The sequence below is a fragment of the Tachypleus tridentatus genome, chromosome 8 (assembly GCF_004210375.1).
Source record: "Tachypleus tridentatus isolate NWPU-2018 chromosome 8, ASM421037v1, whole genome shotgun sequence".
Lineage (NCBI taxonomy): Eukaryota > Metazoa > Arthropoda > Merostomata > Xiphosura > Limulidae > Tachypleus > Tachypleus tridentatus.
In genome coordinates this window covers 27182811-27198830 of record NC_134832.1, presented here as the reverse complement: position 1 = coordinate 27198830, position 16020 = coordinate 27182811, and the positions used below count along the sequence as shown (strand labels likewise).

At 33.2% G+C, this 16020-nt stretch overlaps 1 protein-coding gene across 5 annotated transcripts in view; it reads right to left on the bottom strand.

The window, feature by feature from the left end:
* LOC143222029 (alpha-catulin-like) overlaps positions 1-16020 on the bottom strand; it is a 145747-nt gene that overhangs the window by 25202 nt on the left and 104525 nt on the right. For all 5 annotated transcript variants that reach the window (XM_076447851.1, XM_076447850.1, XM_076447847.1 and 2 more), the window contains 4 exons: positions 3578-3753; positions 2615-2734; positions 2088-2177; positions 1409-1675 (listed from right to left, as the gene is read on the bottom strand). In XM_076447851.1, the coding sequence (XP_076303966.1) occupies positions 1409-1675; positions 2088-2177; positions 2615-2734; positions 3578-3753 (653 nt within the window). The remainder of the gene's footprint in view (positions 1-1408; positions 1676-2087; positions 2178-2614; positions 2735-3577; positions 3754-16020) is intronic.

Below are 16020 nucleotides of genomic sequence, written 5' to 3'. Positions count from 1 at the left end.
AAACGTCATACTCTACCTTTTATAATTAGAAAAGACTGTATCATTAATTAAATATTTTATTCAGGTGTTCTACACTTAGGTACATTTTTATAACTAGAAATAAGTAATTAAAAACTTGTGTTACAATCCTCAGTTTAATGTCCCTCCAGTGGCAAAGTGGTATGTCTCCAGACTTATTCCTCTAGAAAAAAAGGTTTTGATACTTATGATGGGCAGAGCACAGATAGTCCTTTGTGTAGCTTTGTGCTTAATAACAAACAAGCAAACAAATTATCACTTTAAATTAGGATAACATGCTAGAGTGATAATTTATTAGAGTTTTCGTTTAATATGGTCAAGATTTTGTATCATCTTTCCTCCTGTATTTAGGAAGCAGGGGTACCTGTCACTTAGGTGAGAAAGAGTTGCCCCTCCCCATGTTTTATACCAGTTGTTAATTTCAGGAACATTACAAGTATTTAAAAGGTGTAATTTGTGCTGTTTGAATGGTTATTGAATAATGCAAGAAATGATCAGAGCAAATGCTTTCAAAATAGACATATTCTATTTTATAACATTTAAAAAATAGAGTAATCAACCACTCTCTGAATCACCAATAAAGTTTGCCTTCTTGTGCCCTGTTAAAATCTGATAGTGTCACTCTTGGTGGGAAGGGGTAATGTAGAGGTTTTTACATATTGACATGAGCTGAACATTAATCTCACATGAATATGTAGAATAGACTTGGCTATGTTTTTACCAAATAAAGTCTACCTTTAATTTGACTCAAGTTGTAAGCCTAAGTTTAACAATATTTTAATAGAAATTATGATACTAATTATTTGTTAATTACAAATAAACTTACAGAATTTTATCACTAATCCATCAAGTTACTGAATAAACACAATAACTTTACAACCAACACTGAACCAAATCACTCATTGAAAACTTAGTACTCAATAACTGACTACTTCACGAAGTCTTGTATTTATACTGTTCCCTTGTTTTTATATACTGCCTTGAAAGTACTAGCTTCTACAGAGGCCTCTTTCACAAATATTCTAGATACATTGCATCATTATCATCATGATTAGCTCTCTCTAGCAAATAACACCTAAACTAAAATATTGAAAATATAGCTTACAACAGTATGGATGAATGTATATTTAATACTTGACTCTCCCAGTAAAATGAATATTTACATTTATATACAATGAAAACTTTATTTTATTCTGAGATGAGATGAAAGAAAAGAACTGTTGTTTCGAAAAGAACCCTACATTTCATAACTTCTATTTAAAAACGCATGTGATAAATCATTTTCATAATGTATGTTAGGTCTACCTCAGATGTTTAAAAAATGTTAACAAAAAGGGCTTATTTTAGGTTTGTGACATTTTTTTATATGATGGAAATCTTGTATTTTTACCTCAAATTTCTTGATAGCATTATGAACAGTGAGGCACTGGTCTAGATCCTGTAGCTTCCATGCAACAACATTGAATTTTTTGCTATGCTTAGAACAGGAACCACTGTTACTTCGTGATTCTGTAGTGCCTCGACTAGATGGAGCTAAATCTGGAATGACTCCATCTTTAACAACAAAATGAATCAGATCCATTGCTCTTCTCATCTGGAGAAATACAGTGTCTCGATTTTCTCGAGCAGTTTCACATTCTGGATGTCTTAGGCATGTCTGAAAAAGTATATATTTTAAGCTTTTGATGCAATTAAAAACATGATTGCATTACCTATCAATTTTGTATGTTAGAGAACATTTAAAAATAGAACATATTGTGATTTTTGTTGATTGCTGTAGAAAACAATTTTTGGAATTTCTGGAAGACTTCTGAATGTATATAAGCCATAAGAACAAACACCTCATAAACAATATTGTTAAGTCTATTTGCACTCACTAATTGTATCACTTTTCTGTAGTTTATCCTTATGGAAATTTTCTATATTTCAATATCAATTATGAAATTTTAAAATTATATGTATAACTCTTAAAATGAATTACTATTATTTAGAAATACAAACAAAATAAAAAACTGTGTTCATTGAATGATGTTTTAAATGTTTAATTAAAATTTAATGAAGATAATCACCTTGGAAGAAGTTAGCAACATCATTGTTGAACGTTCTAATATCTGACGAGCTGCTGCCATTTGAGCTCGTCGACGCTCTTCCTTCAGATCCTGGATAAATTAAATTGTAATAGGCAGTGCAAACATGAAATATAAATATCAAAATAGAAAGAGCATTAATAATATTTTAGCAAACAAATTTTAAATGCCGAATTCCTGTCACTACTTCTTCATATTATTAAACCACTGATAAAAAAATACAGAGAAAATTCAGCAAAGACATAATTAAAATGAGAAAGCTTCTTTTCATAAGGTAATATTTTTTTAGTTTTAAAGTTGTTTAAATTTAAAATATGCTCAACTTCCAATGGCAAAAACATATTTGGTTATATTAATTTACATAGAGATATTAATAAAATAGGTAACAAATCTATATCAGAGTAAATTATTTTCTAGCAACTGACCTCATAAAAAATAAATAAACATGTATTATATGTATTATAGAGGTGTGGTGTGTCTACATTTTGTAATATACCCAACACACTTACATTTTGTCTATCTCCAGACAAATGAGCCAATTCAACCATTTCAGTACCAAACTGGCTGAAAGCTTTCACAAATTCAGTAAAGTTAGCCACATTTTCCAGTCTATTCAAACTAATAGACACCTATTAAAAGAAAGTTTTGTGAATTAGTAAACCATCAATGAATTTAAAATGTACCTATTCCAACCTCATAAGCTAGCTACTGCACTTGACTGGAAGTAACACTTGATGCTGTTTCTTTATACTTACAATGCTTTTATAATGCTGGATGAACATGTTATACATTGATCACAACATTATTGTACTTGTGGATATAGCTCAAAACACATGAAACCTTGAACTATAACTGTATCTAATTTGGACACTAACCACATTATATGATAAAGGTAATGACATTTAATAAAGAACAACAGAGGTAAAAGTACAGACTAAGTGTCATAGCTCAATGAACAGCTTACTTTCTAAATAATGATATGAAGAATGTATCTTTGTATTTAATAATGATACCAGCAAGTTTTTGAAACACTATTCATTGGTAAAATGAATAGCCTAAGAGTTAGTGGTGGGTGGTGATGACTAGCTGCCTTCCCTCTAGTCTTAATTAGGGATGGGTAGCACAGATAGCCCTGCAGATAGCTCTTGTGTAGCTTTATGGAAAATTCAGAAAGAAACAAACAAACCTATATTTTTATCTTTTATATATACTTGCAATAGAACTTTTTGTTCAGTTCACAAAAGAACATTTTGCTCAAGTTGAAGGTTTCCAGATGAGAATGTGTAGTACAGTAAACAAACAAACAAAGCAAAAATATCAAAACAAAAAAAAAGTATAGCTACTAGAAATATTTACATAAGAAAGTTTCACGCATTATATCTTTAAAAGTAGGTTCTTTTATATGTGATCAATATCTCATGAAAAAATGTACCACAAGTATTTGCAAAGTAACATTTATTCACAATACTCACTCTGTCTTTTGCACTCAGCAGCTGTTTGAGCACAACAGTATCAGCTAGTATCAACACTTGTGTTACTGATGATAGGAGAGCTCGTGCAGCTCGAACCATACTATTTTTATCAGCACAGTGACGAGCTTGTCCAATATCTGCCCGTTGTATTTCACATAGCTGTTCAATCATAACACCTAACATAAAGGTATATAACTGATATATAATATTTCACTTCTTAACTATTTGCAATATCAAACAAGATGCTTTGATAAATTATGTCAAATTAAAAATTGTAATTGTTTAAAATTGACTGATGTCCTGTACAAGCTATATACAAAACTGTTAAGCATAATACATATTTGATGCTAAAAGAAGAATTGTGCCTTAAATAGATGTTTTTCACATCTATAAATGAATACAGATAATGATAATGAAAGATGTTTTTGTAAGAATATGAAAAGATTTATAATTGTTGTTTGTCTAACCATACAGGAGTAGCTACCAAAAGAAGTGTTTCAGAGCTATACTTTATAGGTGTAAAATATATTTTATAGCAGTTTTAGTTTTGTAATAATTTAACAGTTTCTTGTTATTTAGGTTCCATGATATAATTGCAGTACTGTGTGCCCCAAAAAGGCATTGAGCTTACTTTGTTTTTTTGTTATTTATGGTAGATATTTTTTTTATTCTACCCAAGACAGTATTGCAGTAACATACAGCATCTGAGTTGAAATAGTTAATACCATAACACCCTTTTATGGACAAACTGCCATCGTGTAAATGATACAGTTGAACAATAATTGTGAGAAAACAAAGGTTATGAGATGACAATGTTGATCAATTAGATAAAGTTTATTAAATATAGGCATGCTTTCTTCAGGGAGTTCTACAATGCGACCATCTAGAAAAGACCCGTATCAAGATTGTCATGTTTATTTCTACCGAGATCAATTCCAAAAGAAAGGAAGCTGTGAGATAAACACATTCTAGTGGAAACAACTATGATTTTGTCTCTGCCCACATGTACATTATGCTTGTTCCTTTAACAGTAAAGATACTTTTCATTTCTAGTAAATTCATTTTCCATTCTCATTATTTCACACACACAGTAGTTATACTCAGTTCATTCATTCAGTCAAAATCAGTCTCATCCTTATTTCCTAAACAATGTTTGTAGTTATTAGTGGATCCATACATCTGATAATGGTCAGAAAATCAGTAAGTAGTTTTCCAGCTGAAAATACCATCACAATAATACAATGAATAGCCACTTTGTTAGAATAATCTGACATACATTTGTAAACACTTCATTTATTTTCAAATGCAAAATATTTACTATACAAAGACACTTTGTCAGCAAGTCCTATTAATAGTGGTGATCAAAAGCAAATACATCAATTTCACCTTTAAAAGAACTAGTAATTAATTTTATGGTATCCTATAGGAATCATAAAAACAGGAGGATTCATCAGATACTGTTAAAAAGCAATGACTGGATTTTATCTGCCTTTCACTGTGACTTAATCAAAAGAAAGAAACTGGAAGGTGAAAATAATTACAGTCAATTTAAAACAGCACTTGAACAAGTGCTTGTTCTGTACATGTGTTGACCAGATAGTAAGAGAAAGCTTATTGACAGTCTCTCACAAATTCTATTATTTGTAGTTTAAATGCACTCTCTTACAATGAAAACAAACAGCAAAGGAAAAGTAAATTTACAAAAATAAAACAAGCACATAATATTACAAAGCAAATTAAATATCATAAACCTTTTAATAATGAATTAATACAGAAAATGAACCTTTTAACAATGACATCCAAATAACAAACAATACCCACACATTTGTCCAATGAAATTTACAAAAGAAAGAAATTAAATAACTAAGTCCAAATAATATGAAATACATATATGCATGAAGTAAAATCCATCATTAATATACATGTACATTACAGTAAAGTAACCCCTTAAAAATAAATATAAATACAGAATGACATAATTAAAAAATTAGTTAAATAATCTTCATTAAATACATATATGTTATATATATGTATATACACATACACACACATAGAAAGTACAAGAAGGAGAATGTCTCACTACACAAGTGCATTATATTCATATGGTAAAGGATCTCTATGCCTCTTTCAAATGCCTTTTGAGTCATCTTCAGCTCATCATGGAGGCACTGCTGCTCTCTCAAACTTTGATGGAACCTCATTACATTTGTATTGATACCATTCTTATGGTTATATATAAACCAGACCTCCATCCACATGGCAGTGGCACTATAAAACCAGTATATAATGCAATATGAATTGCTTTAGCATTTTTCTCAGGGATGTGGAAGGCAGTTTTACTTTCTGCTGCAGCAGGATCATTGCCCATAGATAACTACCCTGTCATTATCCCACCACTGAGGTGATAATTCCTGCTGTTATGATGTTGGGAGTCTGGACTGTTGGCAATCTCTCACTGGTTGATGATGTAGAGATAATTTCTTCTTCTTCTTCCTAGAATACTTTGGATCTGGAAAAGTTCTTTGTGAGTTGGAAATAGAGTTATCATCATATAAATAGATATGCAAGATATGCCTTTATTTTTTCCTCACTGCAGACTGATAGTGGACATTTGTAGCTTTGCCTGTCAGCCTTAGGTTTATTTGTACCTTGCACATTAACATCACAGAATGGATGAGTTGAAGGAAAGCTAATCATAAGCTGGTTTGATCTAATCAATATCTCCAGTGCAGTTGAAGTACCCTTTGGTGATATGGTGGTGAGAGATGCTTGGTGACTTCAGAATGAGCCAAAAGGTAGCCTTGAATCAGATCTCTTATGTCTAATGCATCATCCAGCAATGAATTTTCATCCATGGGCTCTGCCCAGTGCCCGAGAGATCTTAAACACCAATGTATAGTTGGGTATTTTGTGATACTGACATTATATTAAATAAACCTCTTAATAAAATATTCAAGTACAGAATGACATAGTTAAAAGGAGATAAATAGTTTTTACTAAATACACAAACATACACATGAAATATACCATGAGAAGGAGAATGCCTCACCTACAGAAGTTTTGACAGCAGGTCTTCTAACATGGCAGAGAATACTTGTTTTATCATGATGGTTTGATGAATGATCTCTAAGACTCTTGCAAATGCATTTTGTGCCCTCTCCAGCTCACCTTGGAGATGCTGCATTTCGTTTTCCAACTGTGATGGAGTCTCTCCACATCTTAGCTAGTCGTCCTCCTCAAGGTTATATGGCATCCAGGCCTCCATCCATATTTACTCTATATTGTCTTTGATAACACACCAGATGTTACTGGCAACATATACATAATGATCTGAAACTTGCTAGTTGAGAACCAATAAATCGTTTAGGAGAAGAGTGTTAAAACTATTGCCATGGTCAAGTGATATTCTTACAGATTCAATATCACTTGTAGGCAATATATCCCTTCACTTTTGGCTTTATTGGTTTTTGCACTTGACATAATTTAGTTGTACTCTCAGAGGTCATGACTCAGGACAGTATCCCACAACTATCGTGGATCTCAGCCACATTCATCTCACTACTATATGGTTTTTATACAAAATAAAGTCCAGATGCAGTAGGAAAAAAAGTCTTGGAAAGATTGTAAACTCTGTTTTTTTTCACAGATCCTCCACCACATAGGCATGCATACTGTTTCTCTGACCATGGAAGTTCATTAACACTAACATCTTGTTTTTGTTTCTAACTCTTTTCAGCTACAAATCAGCCTAGTTAAAGAAATACCACATAGATGTTATTCCTTGTCTTCAACTTGAAGTCTTCACTTTTGTAGATCATAACTGTGACTTGTACTAAAATATTAAGAAGATATTCAGAAATATTTCAATCTGCATGACTCAAAATCTTTTACTCACAACAAAACATTGGTTACACCAAGTTTAACCTTGATGTGGTACCTCTCACTGTTTGTGAATTTGACTTCAAACAGATAACTTTACTTAATCACAACAATTCTACTCATTCCAGTTGAAATATTCTTAGCTTCTATTAGCAAAACAAATCAAACTATGTTTTTTGCCTATCATAACAAGATTACTATTATCCCTTCTTCAAAGTTCACTACCTGCCGATAATTTCAGTTTCAAAACTACAACATTCTATATCTTACACATTAATGAAAATAACAGACTTGCTATATCTTCAATCAATCGTTCACTGCTAACAACCACAGTTAACCTCACACTTCAAACTTTAACACCATGCTAAAATATTTTCCTTCATTCATAACTTGCTTACTAGGTGTATTTTTAGTAATTGATTCACTTGAAGTACAGGATGCAAATGATTTTGTGTGATGTCCCACACACATATTCTTATTAGTACATATAGTGCCATATACGTGTATTTCCACAATATACATTATCACATATACTAATAATCGTATACATATTGCCCCCATGTGAAAATAATCACAATATTTATTCAACATCAATACAACTAAAGTTAAGTTAAAACAACAATTAACCTAGTGTTCTTAGTGTATTATGCCAATATTTCATCTGCTCAGAAAACTAACTTTGAATGCTTCAAAAAATCATCCAATGATTACTGATGAATCAGTTACTCAGTAAAATTATGAAATTAATCCATTATGACTGAACATTATTCTTTCCTCGTCTAGCGTCACTTAGTAAGAGTGGGAGCAATAAACAAATTTACAGTCTTTACATAACAGCTGAAAAATTAAACAAACCAATCAATTCTGCCTCATATTTGAAACATTAAGACTGAATGCATTCTTGTTCTTTTTCAAGACAGCTACAAAACACAGAAACAATGGAAATATGCTGAAAGGTTCAAACTGTGTTTCATTTAGAACCATAAAGACCAGTTTCAAACTGGTCATAGAAAAAATAAAGAGGAGCCAACACCGTATGATGTATGTGGTCATGATGGCCGATGTGTGTTAATTGGGTACACCATCAACCTAACAGGAAAGTCCATAACCCCAACAATTAAAACAAAACGTACTGTTTGTGTTTTAGTATTTGTAAAACACAAATGTCACAAAAACAAATCAGTAATAACACTGCCACCTAGATAGCAGCACCTTCCTAAGGATATGAACAACAAATATTGAAAATGCCAAACAAACAACACCTTTTGAAGTATAATTCCAATGAGTCCATTGTCAGGCTAAAATAATTCACAAACGAAACCAAAATGATGAATATTTCATTATGCTTGTCATCCAAATAATGATCAAAATGATAAATATTCACATCAAAGCCAAGGAATTAAAGGATTTATACATAATAATACACGAACACAATATTCCAGTATGAACTAAACAAGAGACCATTGCCCAAATTATGAACGAATCAGTTACTTACTGGCCATAAAAATCCTATATATAATATCTCACAATGGAAGTAAGATATGATACAAAGCATCTTAGAGGATATTAGGCACTTGAAAAATTTAGGCTCAAGGTTCATAAGCACGGGAATTTTCAGTATTTCATTATGATATTGATCGTGGTTTTTATTATAATTTTTAAGACACCAACTGGGTATTCAGGGCACTGTCAAATAGAATCAAGACACAGGTCCCATATGCCAGTGCCTAGTGACACCTCTGGAATGGACTAATTTCTGGTACAATGAATGTATCTTGTATTGCTTTCTTTTTTTTGCATTGTACAAACAATTTCAACAATACCGAGAGATTATAGGAATATAACTAAACAATTAAATCTGAAGAAAAGACTTTTCAAGATCTTCTGTAAATGTAATTCTACAAAAATGCATATTCTAACTGAGGAAAAAGTTAGGACACCCTACTCCCTAATAGATAGTGTTACCCCCTTTGGCTGAAATAACTGCAGTGAGACGCTTCTTGTAACCATCTACCAGTCTCTGACATCAGTCTAAAGAAAGTTTGCCCCACTTCTCAATGCAGAATTCTTTCAGCTGTAAGATGTTTGAGGGGTTTCTAGGATGTACAGCCCATTTCAAGTCACCCCACATCATCTCAATGGGATTAAGATCTGGGCTTTGACTTGGCCATTCCAGGACTCTCAATTTCTTAGTTTTCAGCCAGTCCTTGGTAGATTTACTGGTATGTTTTGGGTCATTGTTGTGTTGCAGGGTCCAATTTCGCTTCAGCTTTAATTTTTGTACAGATGGTCTCGCATGATCCTCAAGCACCCTCTGATACACAGTAGAATTCATGGTGGATTCTATGACTGTGAGCTGTCCAGGTCCTGCTGCAGCAAAGCAGCCCCAAACCATGACACTTCTGCCTCCATGCTTCACAGTTGGTATGAGGTTCTTTTCCTAGAATGCTGTATTTGGTTTATGCCAAACATGTCCTCTGTTCTGGTGTCCAAATAATTCAATTTTGGACTCATCTGTCCAAAGAACATTATTCCAAAAGTCCTGGTCTTTGTCTACATTCTCTCTGGCAAACTTCAGTCTGGCCATGATGTTTCTTTTAGAGATCAAAGGTTTCCTCCTTGCACACCTCCAATGCAAGTTAAACTTGTGCAGTCTCTTTCTGATTGTAGAAGCATGCACTTTCACATCAACAGTAGCCAGAGCCTGCTGTAGGTCCCGTGATGACATGTTAGGGTGTTTGGAGACCTCTTTTAGCATCTTGCAGTCTGCTCTCGGAGTGAACTTGCTTGAATGACCAGACCTGGGCATATTGGCAGTTGTTTTGAAAGCCCTCCACTTGTTGACTATTTTCCAGACAGTGGAATGACTGATTTCAAAATCTTTTGAGATCTTTTTAAATCCCTTACCAGACTCATAAGCTGCTACAATTGTCTTTCTGAAGGCCTCAGACAGCTCTTTTGCTCTCACCATGTGGCTCACTCTCACTTCAACAGTCAGGAGCACACCAAACTAAATGTCTGAGGTTTAAATAGGGCAAGCCTTATTCAAAATGCTGAGTAATAATCTTCTAATCATGTGTACGTGGTGTGATACACCTGTGTGTGGGTTCAGCCATTTTAAGTGGGAATAAATATGGGGTGTCCTAACTTTTCCTCAGTTAGAATATGCATTTTTGTAGAATTACATTTACAGAAGATCTTGAAAAGTCTTTTCTTCAGTTTTAATTGTTTTGTTATATTCCTATAATCTCTCAGTATTGTTAAAATTGAGATTAAATACCCATATATCCATGAATGTTAGAAAAATACACAGGTTTTCATAGGGTATCCTAACTTTTTCACATGAATGTATATCACCTAATGGATTAAGTGAGTGAACTAATATGGACGGAAGTTAGAACTGAAAAATAATCTCTAGTATGAAAACCCAGAATACAGACACAAAAAAAATTATTACACTTAGATTACTAGACTAGTTATGCTAAGAAAATACCAAAGATATATCGAGATGTGTATCACTGCAACTCAGCAATAAAGCAAATAAAATTCCCAAACTAATAAATACTGACAGAACCAGTCCTATCAGAAAACATTCAGTTTGATTTATACGAGTCTTCTCATCTCATACATTAGTGGTAAAAAGATAAAAGAGCTCATTGCAGTATAAACTATGACATGAATTTGGATAAGGAAAAACTTGGCTGAGTTTACTAGTCATTCTTCCTACAAACAAATCCGGTATGAAAATAAACATTGTGAAAGCATTTAGAGGTGGGGATCGAAAAAAGTAGGAAAATATTTCCCTGTTCAGATTAGTCATTAATAAATTAACAGGTGAAGATAAAAGTAGGTCCACATTTTTGTCTCCTGTCAACCACTGAGTAAATATACTTGAGTACCCACAAGTAAATAATTCGTAAAGTAAAACAACCTTGAACTACATTGGCTGAGATACGTAATGTTCAATAGTACCTGAAGGTTTGATTATATATGAGTAACTTACCTGGGTAAGTTGTCAAACATTTTGCGAAGACACAGGTTAACTTTAAGGCATTATAAAATTAGATCATATATAAATTTATAAATTTTGTAACTACTTAGTAGCAAACGTTAAGTCTGGGAGCTGCACAATGTACGTATGGTGATAGTTGGAAGAAATTCTTATGCCTTATGATGACGTATCTCTAACGATCCAGTGAGAGACCTTATTGCTTAAAATATTATGTAGTACAAATTAAACATATCTTTATGAATGCGGTAAATTGATTTAATTGTTAAAAAAATCTTAATCTGCAATGGTCTTCAAGAGAAACGTATCTAAATGAAAATAGAAGGATATTCATCTGTGAAGTAATATTAAATTCAAAATGCACTGTATTGTTGCAGTTTATTGTTTATATTTTGGTTGTATTTAGTACGTACCAAGGAGAAGATGATTTTTGTAAAAGGGTGTACTCACCCAGGGTTAATTTTTATTGGAAAATATTAATGTTTGTTTTTATTTTGCACTATAATATTCTGTTGATTTGAATTTATTGATAACGTATAGTCAGCATAATTGTCTCAAAAGCCTCCTCAGTAACAATTAAATGGTAATGAAAGGTATATCACCATTGTGTGTCATTTGCTCGAACCAGGTTGACTGTCATGGAGCACCAGTTTTTTTTTGCCATTATAACACAGTTACTATATGATGTTCCCATCCAATTTTTGATGTTATACATCCATATATTTCTTAGTCTGCTTCTTAGTATTTTTCCTTCTAGCTACACTCTCTTTATTCTATTTTTTCTAATTATAATCCAAAGTTCTAACATTTTCTTTTCTTTGTAACTGATAATTGTGTTCTTCTAGTTTATCATTGCTAATTCTTGTTCATTTGTCTTATATTCTGTCCAAGATATTTTCAGTACTTTCCTGTAGATTCTCATTTGAAATGACTCAATATTTTTACCAATCACTTCATATCTTGTCCACGTTTCAGCATCCTATAGTAGGATTGGCCACACAGCAAGTGACTAGTCTCATTCACATTGTTATGTCAATGTTTCTTGATGTTAATATTTTTGACATCTCCATCTCTATCCTTCTTTGAATATCCACTTTGTTCTTACCATCTTCATCGCTAAAATGTGCTAAATATATAATTTTTTTTTTTTATTTGTTTAATTGCCGATACCTCTATAGTTAGTTTGATTCTAGACACATCTTGGTTCTTAGCTACTTCTATTGATTTGGTTTTCTTAATGTTCATCTTCATTCCACAGACGTTTTCCTTCTTCATTAGCTTTGTTAACTAATTCCTGTAGATCTGATAAATTTATAGTTAGAAGTGCCGTGTCATCTGTGTATGTTAATGTTAATTCCATCGATCATTACTCCATTTATACGTTATAGTTTTCTAAATTTGTTTCCTGTGTATAGGCTGAACAAACTAGATGATAATAAAACATCCTTGTCTCACGCCTTTCTTGATATTAAACTCTGGTGTCACCCCATAGTGACACAGAGATATGTCTGCGGACTTATAACGCTACAAACCAGTTTCCGATACCAGTGGTGGGCAAAGCACAAATAGCCCATTGTGTAGCTTTGTACTTAGTTACAAAATAACAAAGTCTGGTGTTGCACCCTATTCTGTTCTTACTACTGTTGTTTCTTCCCAATACATCTTTGTGACGATCTGGAGATCTTTGTCATAATCGTCTATCTCCTGTAAACATTCTATCATCTTTAACTGTTTTACTCTATCAGAAACTTTAGTTTAATGTATGAAATATATATATACATTTTGTTGGACCTGTACGGTACGTTCACAGAATGTTATCAGATTAAAAAATGCTTCCCCTGTGCCACATCCAGGTCTGAACCCACTCTATATGTTATTTATATGCACTGATTCAAATGTAATTGTCGTCGAAAATTTAAGTTAACTTTTATACCTTCTGCAATCTTGCTTACTTGTCATTTGACTGTCTGACCATCCAGACAGTGTTGTATTTTCCTCTTCTCGTCATGGCGTTTACATGTATGCAAGGGATACAAAAGTGTTAGAGTTTATGACAAAAGTTTAGAATTTGACTCTTATCGGCATTTAATGTGGAACAAAGCAAACTTCAAGAAGCAAGAAGTGACTAAAAGACTCCATTCTGTCTCTTAAAAAACAATTCAGATAATAAGTGGATCAAATAACTAGTCATGATATAGATATTTGTATGTAGAAAAGATAGATCTTTATTAGTTCTTGGCTAATCAACCTCGTAAGGGTAACAAAAAACTTGTTTATGTATTTCGAACTATTCTGGAAACAGCCTGTGAAGTAGAATATTCTGTCCCTGACATAACACTTGTCAAAGATGGACACTCGAGGAAACAGTTATAGCTTTGCCTCTCTATTGAAAGCTAAGTAATTTGGCCCGGCATGGCCAAACGTATTAAGGCATTCGACTCGTAATCCGAGGGTCGCGAATTTGAATCCAGGTCGCACCAAACATGCTCGCCCTCTCAGCCGTGGGGGCGTTATAAAGTGACGATCGATAGCCCTCGAGTAGCTTTGCGCGAAATTCAAAACAAACAAGCTAAGTAATCAGGATCCAGAAATATTTAAAATTTCCAGTTGTTCTTAAGCTAGTTCTTTGGTGAAAGTTATTAAATGAAGACTTCAATGTCGATTTGCTTAAAAATTAAGCTTTTCTTTCAAGTTTAAAGATTCAATAAATTAAAGAAGATTATATTACTATCTTTATTAAATGAAAGAATCCTCAGTAGCTGTGACAGTTGAAATTCTTTCAGGCAGGATTAGAGTAAATGAATCTGTGACCTTTGTTTTCCTTGTTATTAGCCATTTGTTTTGTACGCCACCAATACCAAGCGTTGGGAACGCGTATACCCGATTCAGTTTTATTACTCATCAGGATCTCTACCACCTTACCGTCAAACTGAAATTATTTTAGACACGATTAAAATAATCTATGAGAACATGGGCATAGTAAAATTCATCAATCGAAAGGGTTTTACTTCATGTATACATAAACTATAATTAGATCTCAAATCAGTGAAGAGATGAAGAAGCTATGAGCTAAGAGTTCGTACCTGAAAAATTCAGAGCCACTATTTTATGAGCGGCTAAAAATATCCACTTTCCATTGCTTTCATCTAAAAGGATGAGGTCGACTAAATGTAACTTTCGATAACTGTGTATGCGAAATACAAAACTATAAGCATTTGTTTGAGCATAAAAGTAAATTAAGTTTTTTACTTGAAAGTTATCAATTTTCCTCAAGTTAATCCACCTCAAAATATTTGCACTGTTAATATAAAGTCCATGATTTCGTTTGAGAATTTTTCAGTTGTTTATCTTATTCAATATTTGAATAAACTGTTATTTCATGGTTTTGTAGGCTCCGGCCTGGCATGGCCAAGCGCGTAAGGCGTGCGACTCGTAATCCGAGGGTCGCTGGTTCGCGCCCGCGTCGCGCTAAACATGCTCGCCCTCCCAGCCGTGAGGGTGTATAATGTGACGGTCAATCCCACTATTGATTGGTAAAAGTGTAGCCGAAGAGTTGGCGGTGGGTGGTGATGACTAGCTGCCTTCCCTCTAGTCTTACACTACTAAATTAGGGACGGCTAGCACAGATAGCCCTCGAGTAGCTTTGTGCGAAATTCCAAAAACAATTGTAGACCCCCATTTTTTTAAACAATTAATTTCATTTTCAAAGTTCAAGATTGATCTTTCAAATATATTACGTGTTTTCAGAATTTTATATCTATACATATAATCAAATTAGTTGTTTTTTTCTGAATATCATAACCTTGTTTCTTTGACCTTAAACTTCCAGTTTCTATGACAGGTTAAACAATTCTTGAGATTTTTTATTTTTTATTCTAACTGTCGTTTAGCAGTTTCATTAGCCATAAATTTTGTCGTTGTTTGTTTGCGTAGAAATAAACAATGGATTATTTTATAGAGAAAAAATGGATCTTTGAGTATTGATTACCCAACCTCGCAAGGACAATAAAAAAGTTTATTTTTTACACTAAATAGTCTAACATTCTGTTGATTTTGAATTATGTAATAATGCAAGTTTAACATAATAGTTTGTTTGTTTTTGACTTTCGCACAAAGCTACTGGAGGGCTATCTGTGCTAGCCGTCCCTAATTTAGTAGTGTAAGACTAGAGGGAAGGCAGCTAGTCATCACCACCCACCGCCAACTCTTCGGCTACACTTTTGCCAATGAATAGTGGGATTGACCATCACATTATAACGCCCCCACGGCTGAAAGGGCGAGCATATTTGGCGCGACGGTAACATAATAGTCTTTTTAACCTTCTCAGCAAGTCTTGAAGTGAAGAGATTGTTTTCATCTTTATTTATTTTCATGTGTATTTATTTATTTCAAGTGTTTATTTATTTAAAACATTCAGAGAAATTGTACTCGTGAAGGTTGAAAAGTTACTGTCATACTGGGACGTTTCTTACAACTCATGGAAAATTTGTACTCAGGGAATGTGAAAAGTTGCTCTTTCATGTGTCCACTGGTTGATTATTCAGTATCAGTCTAT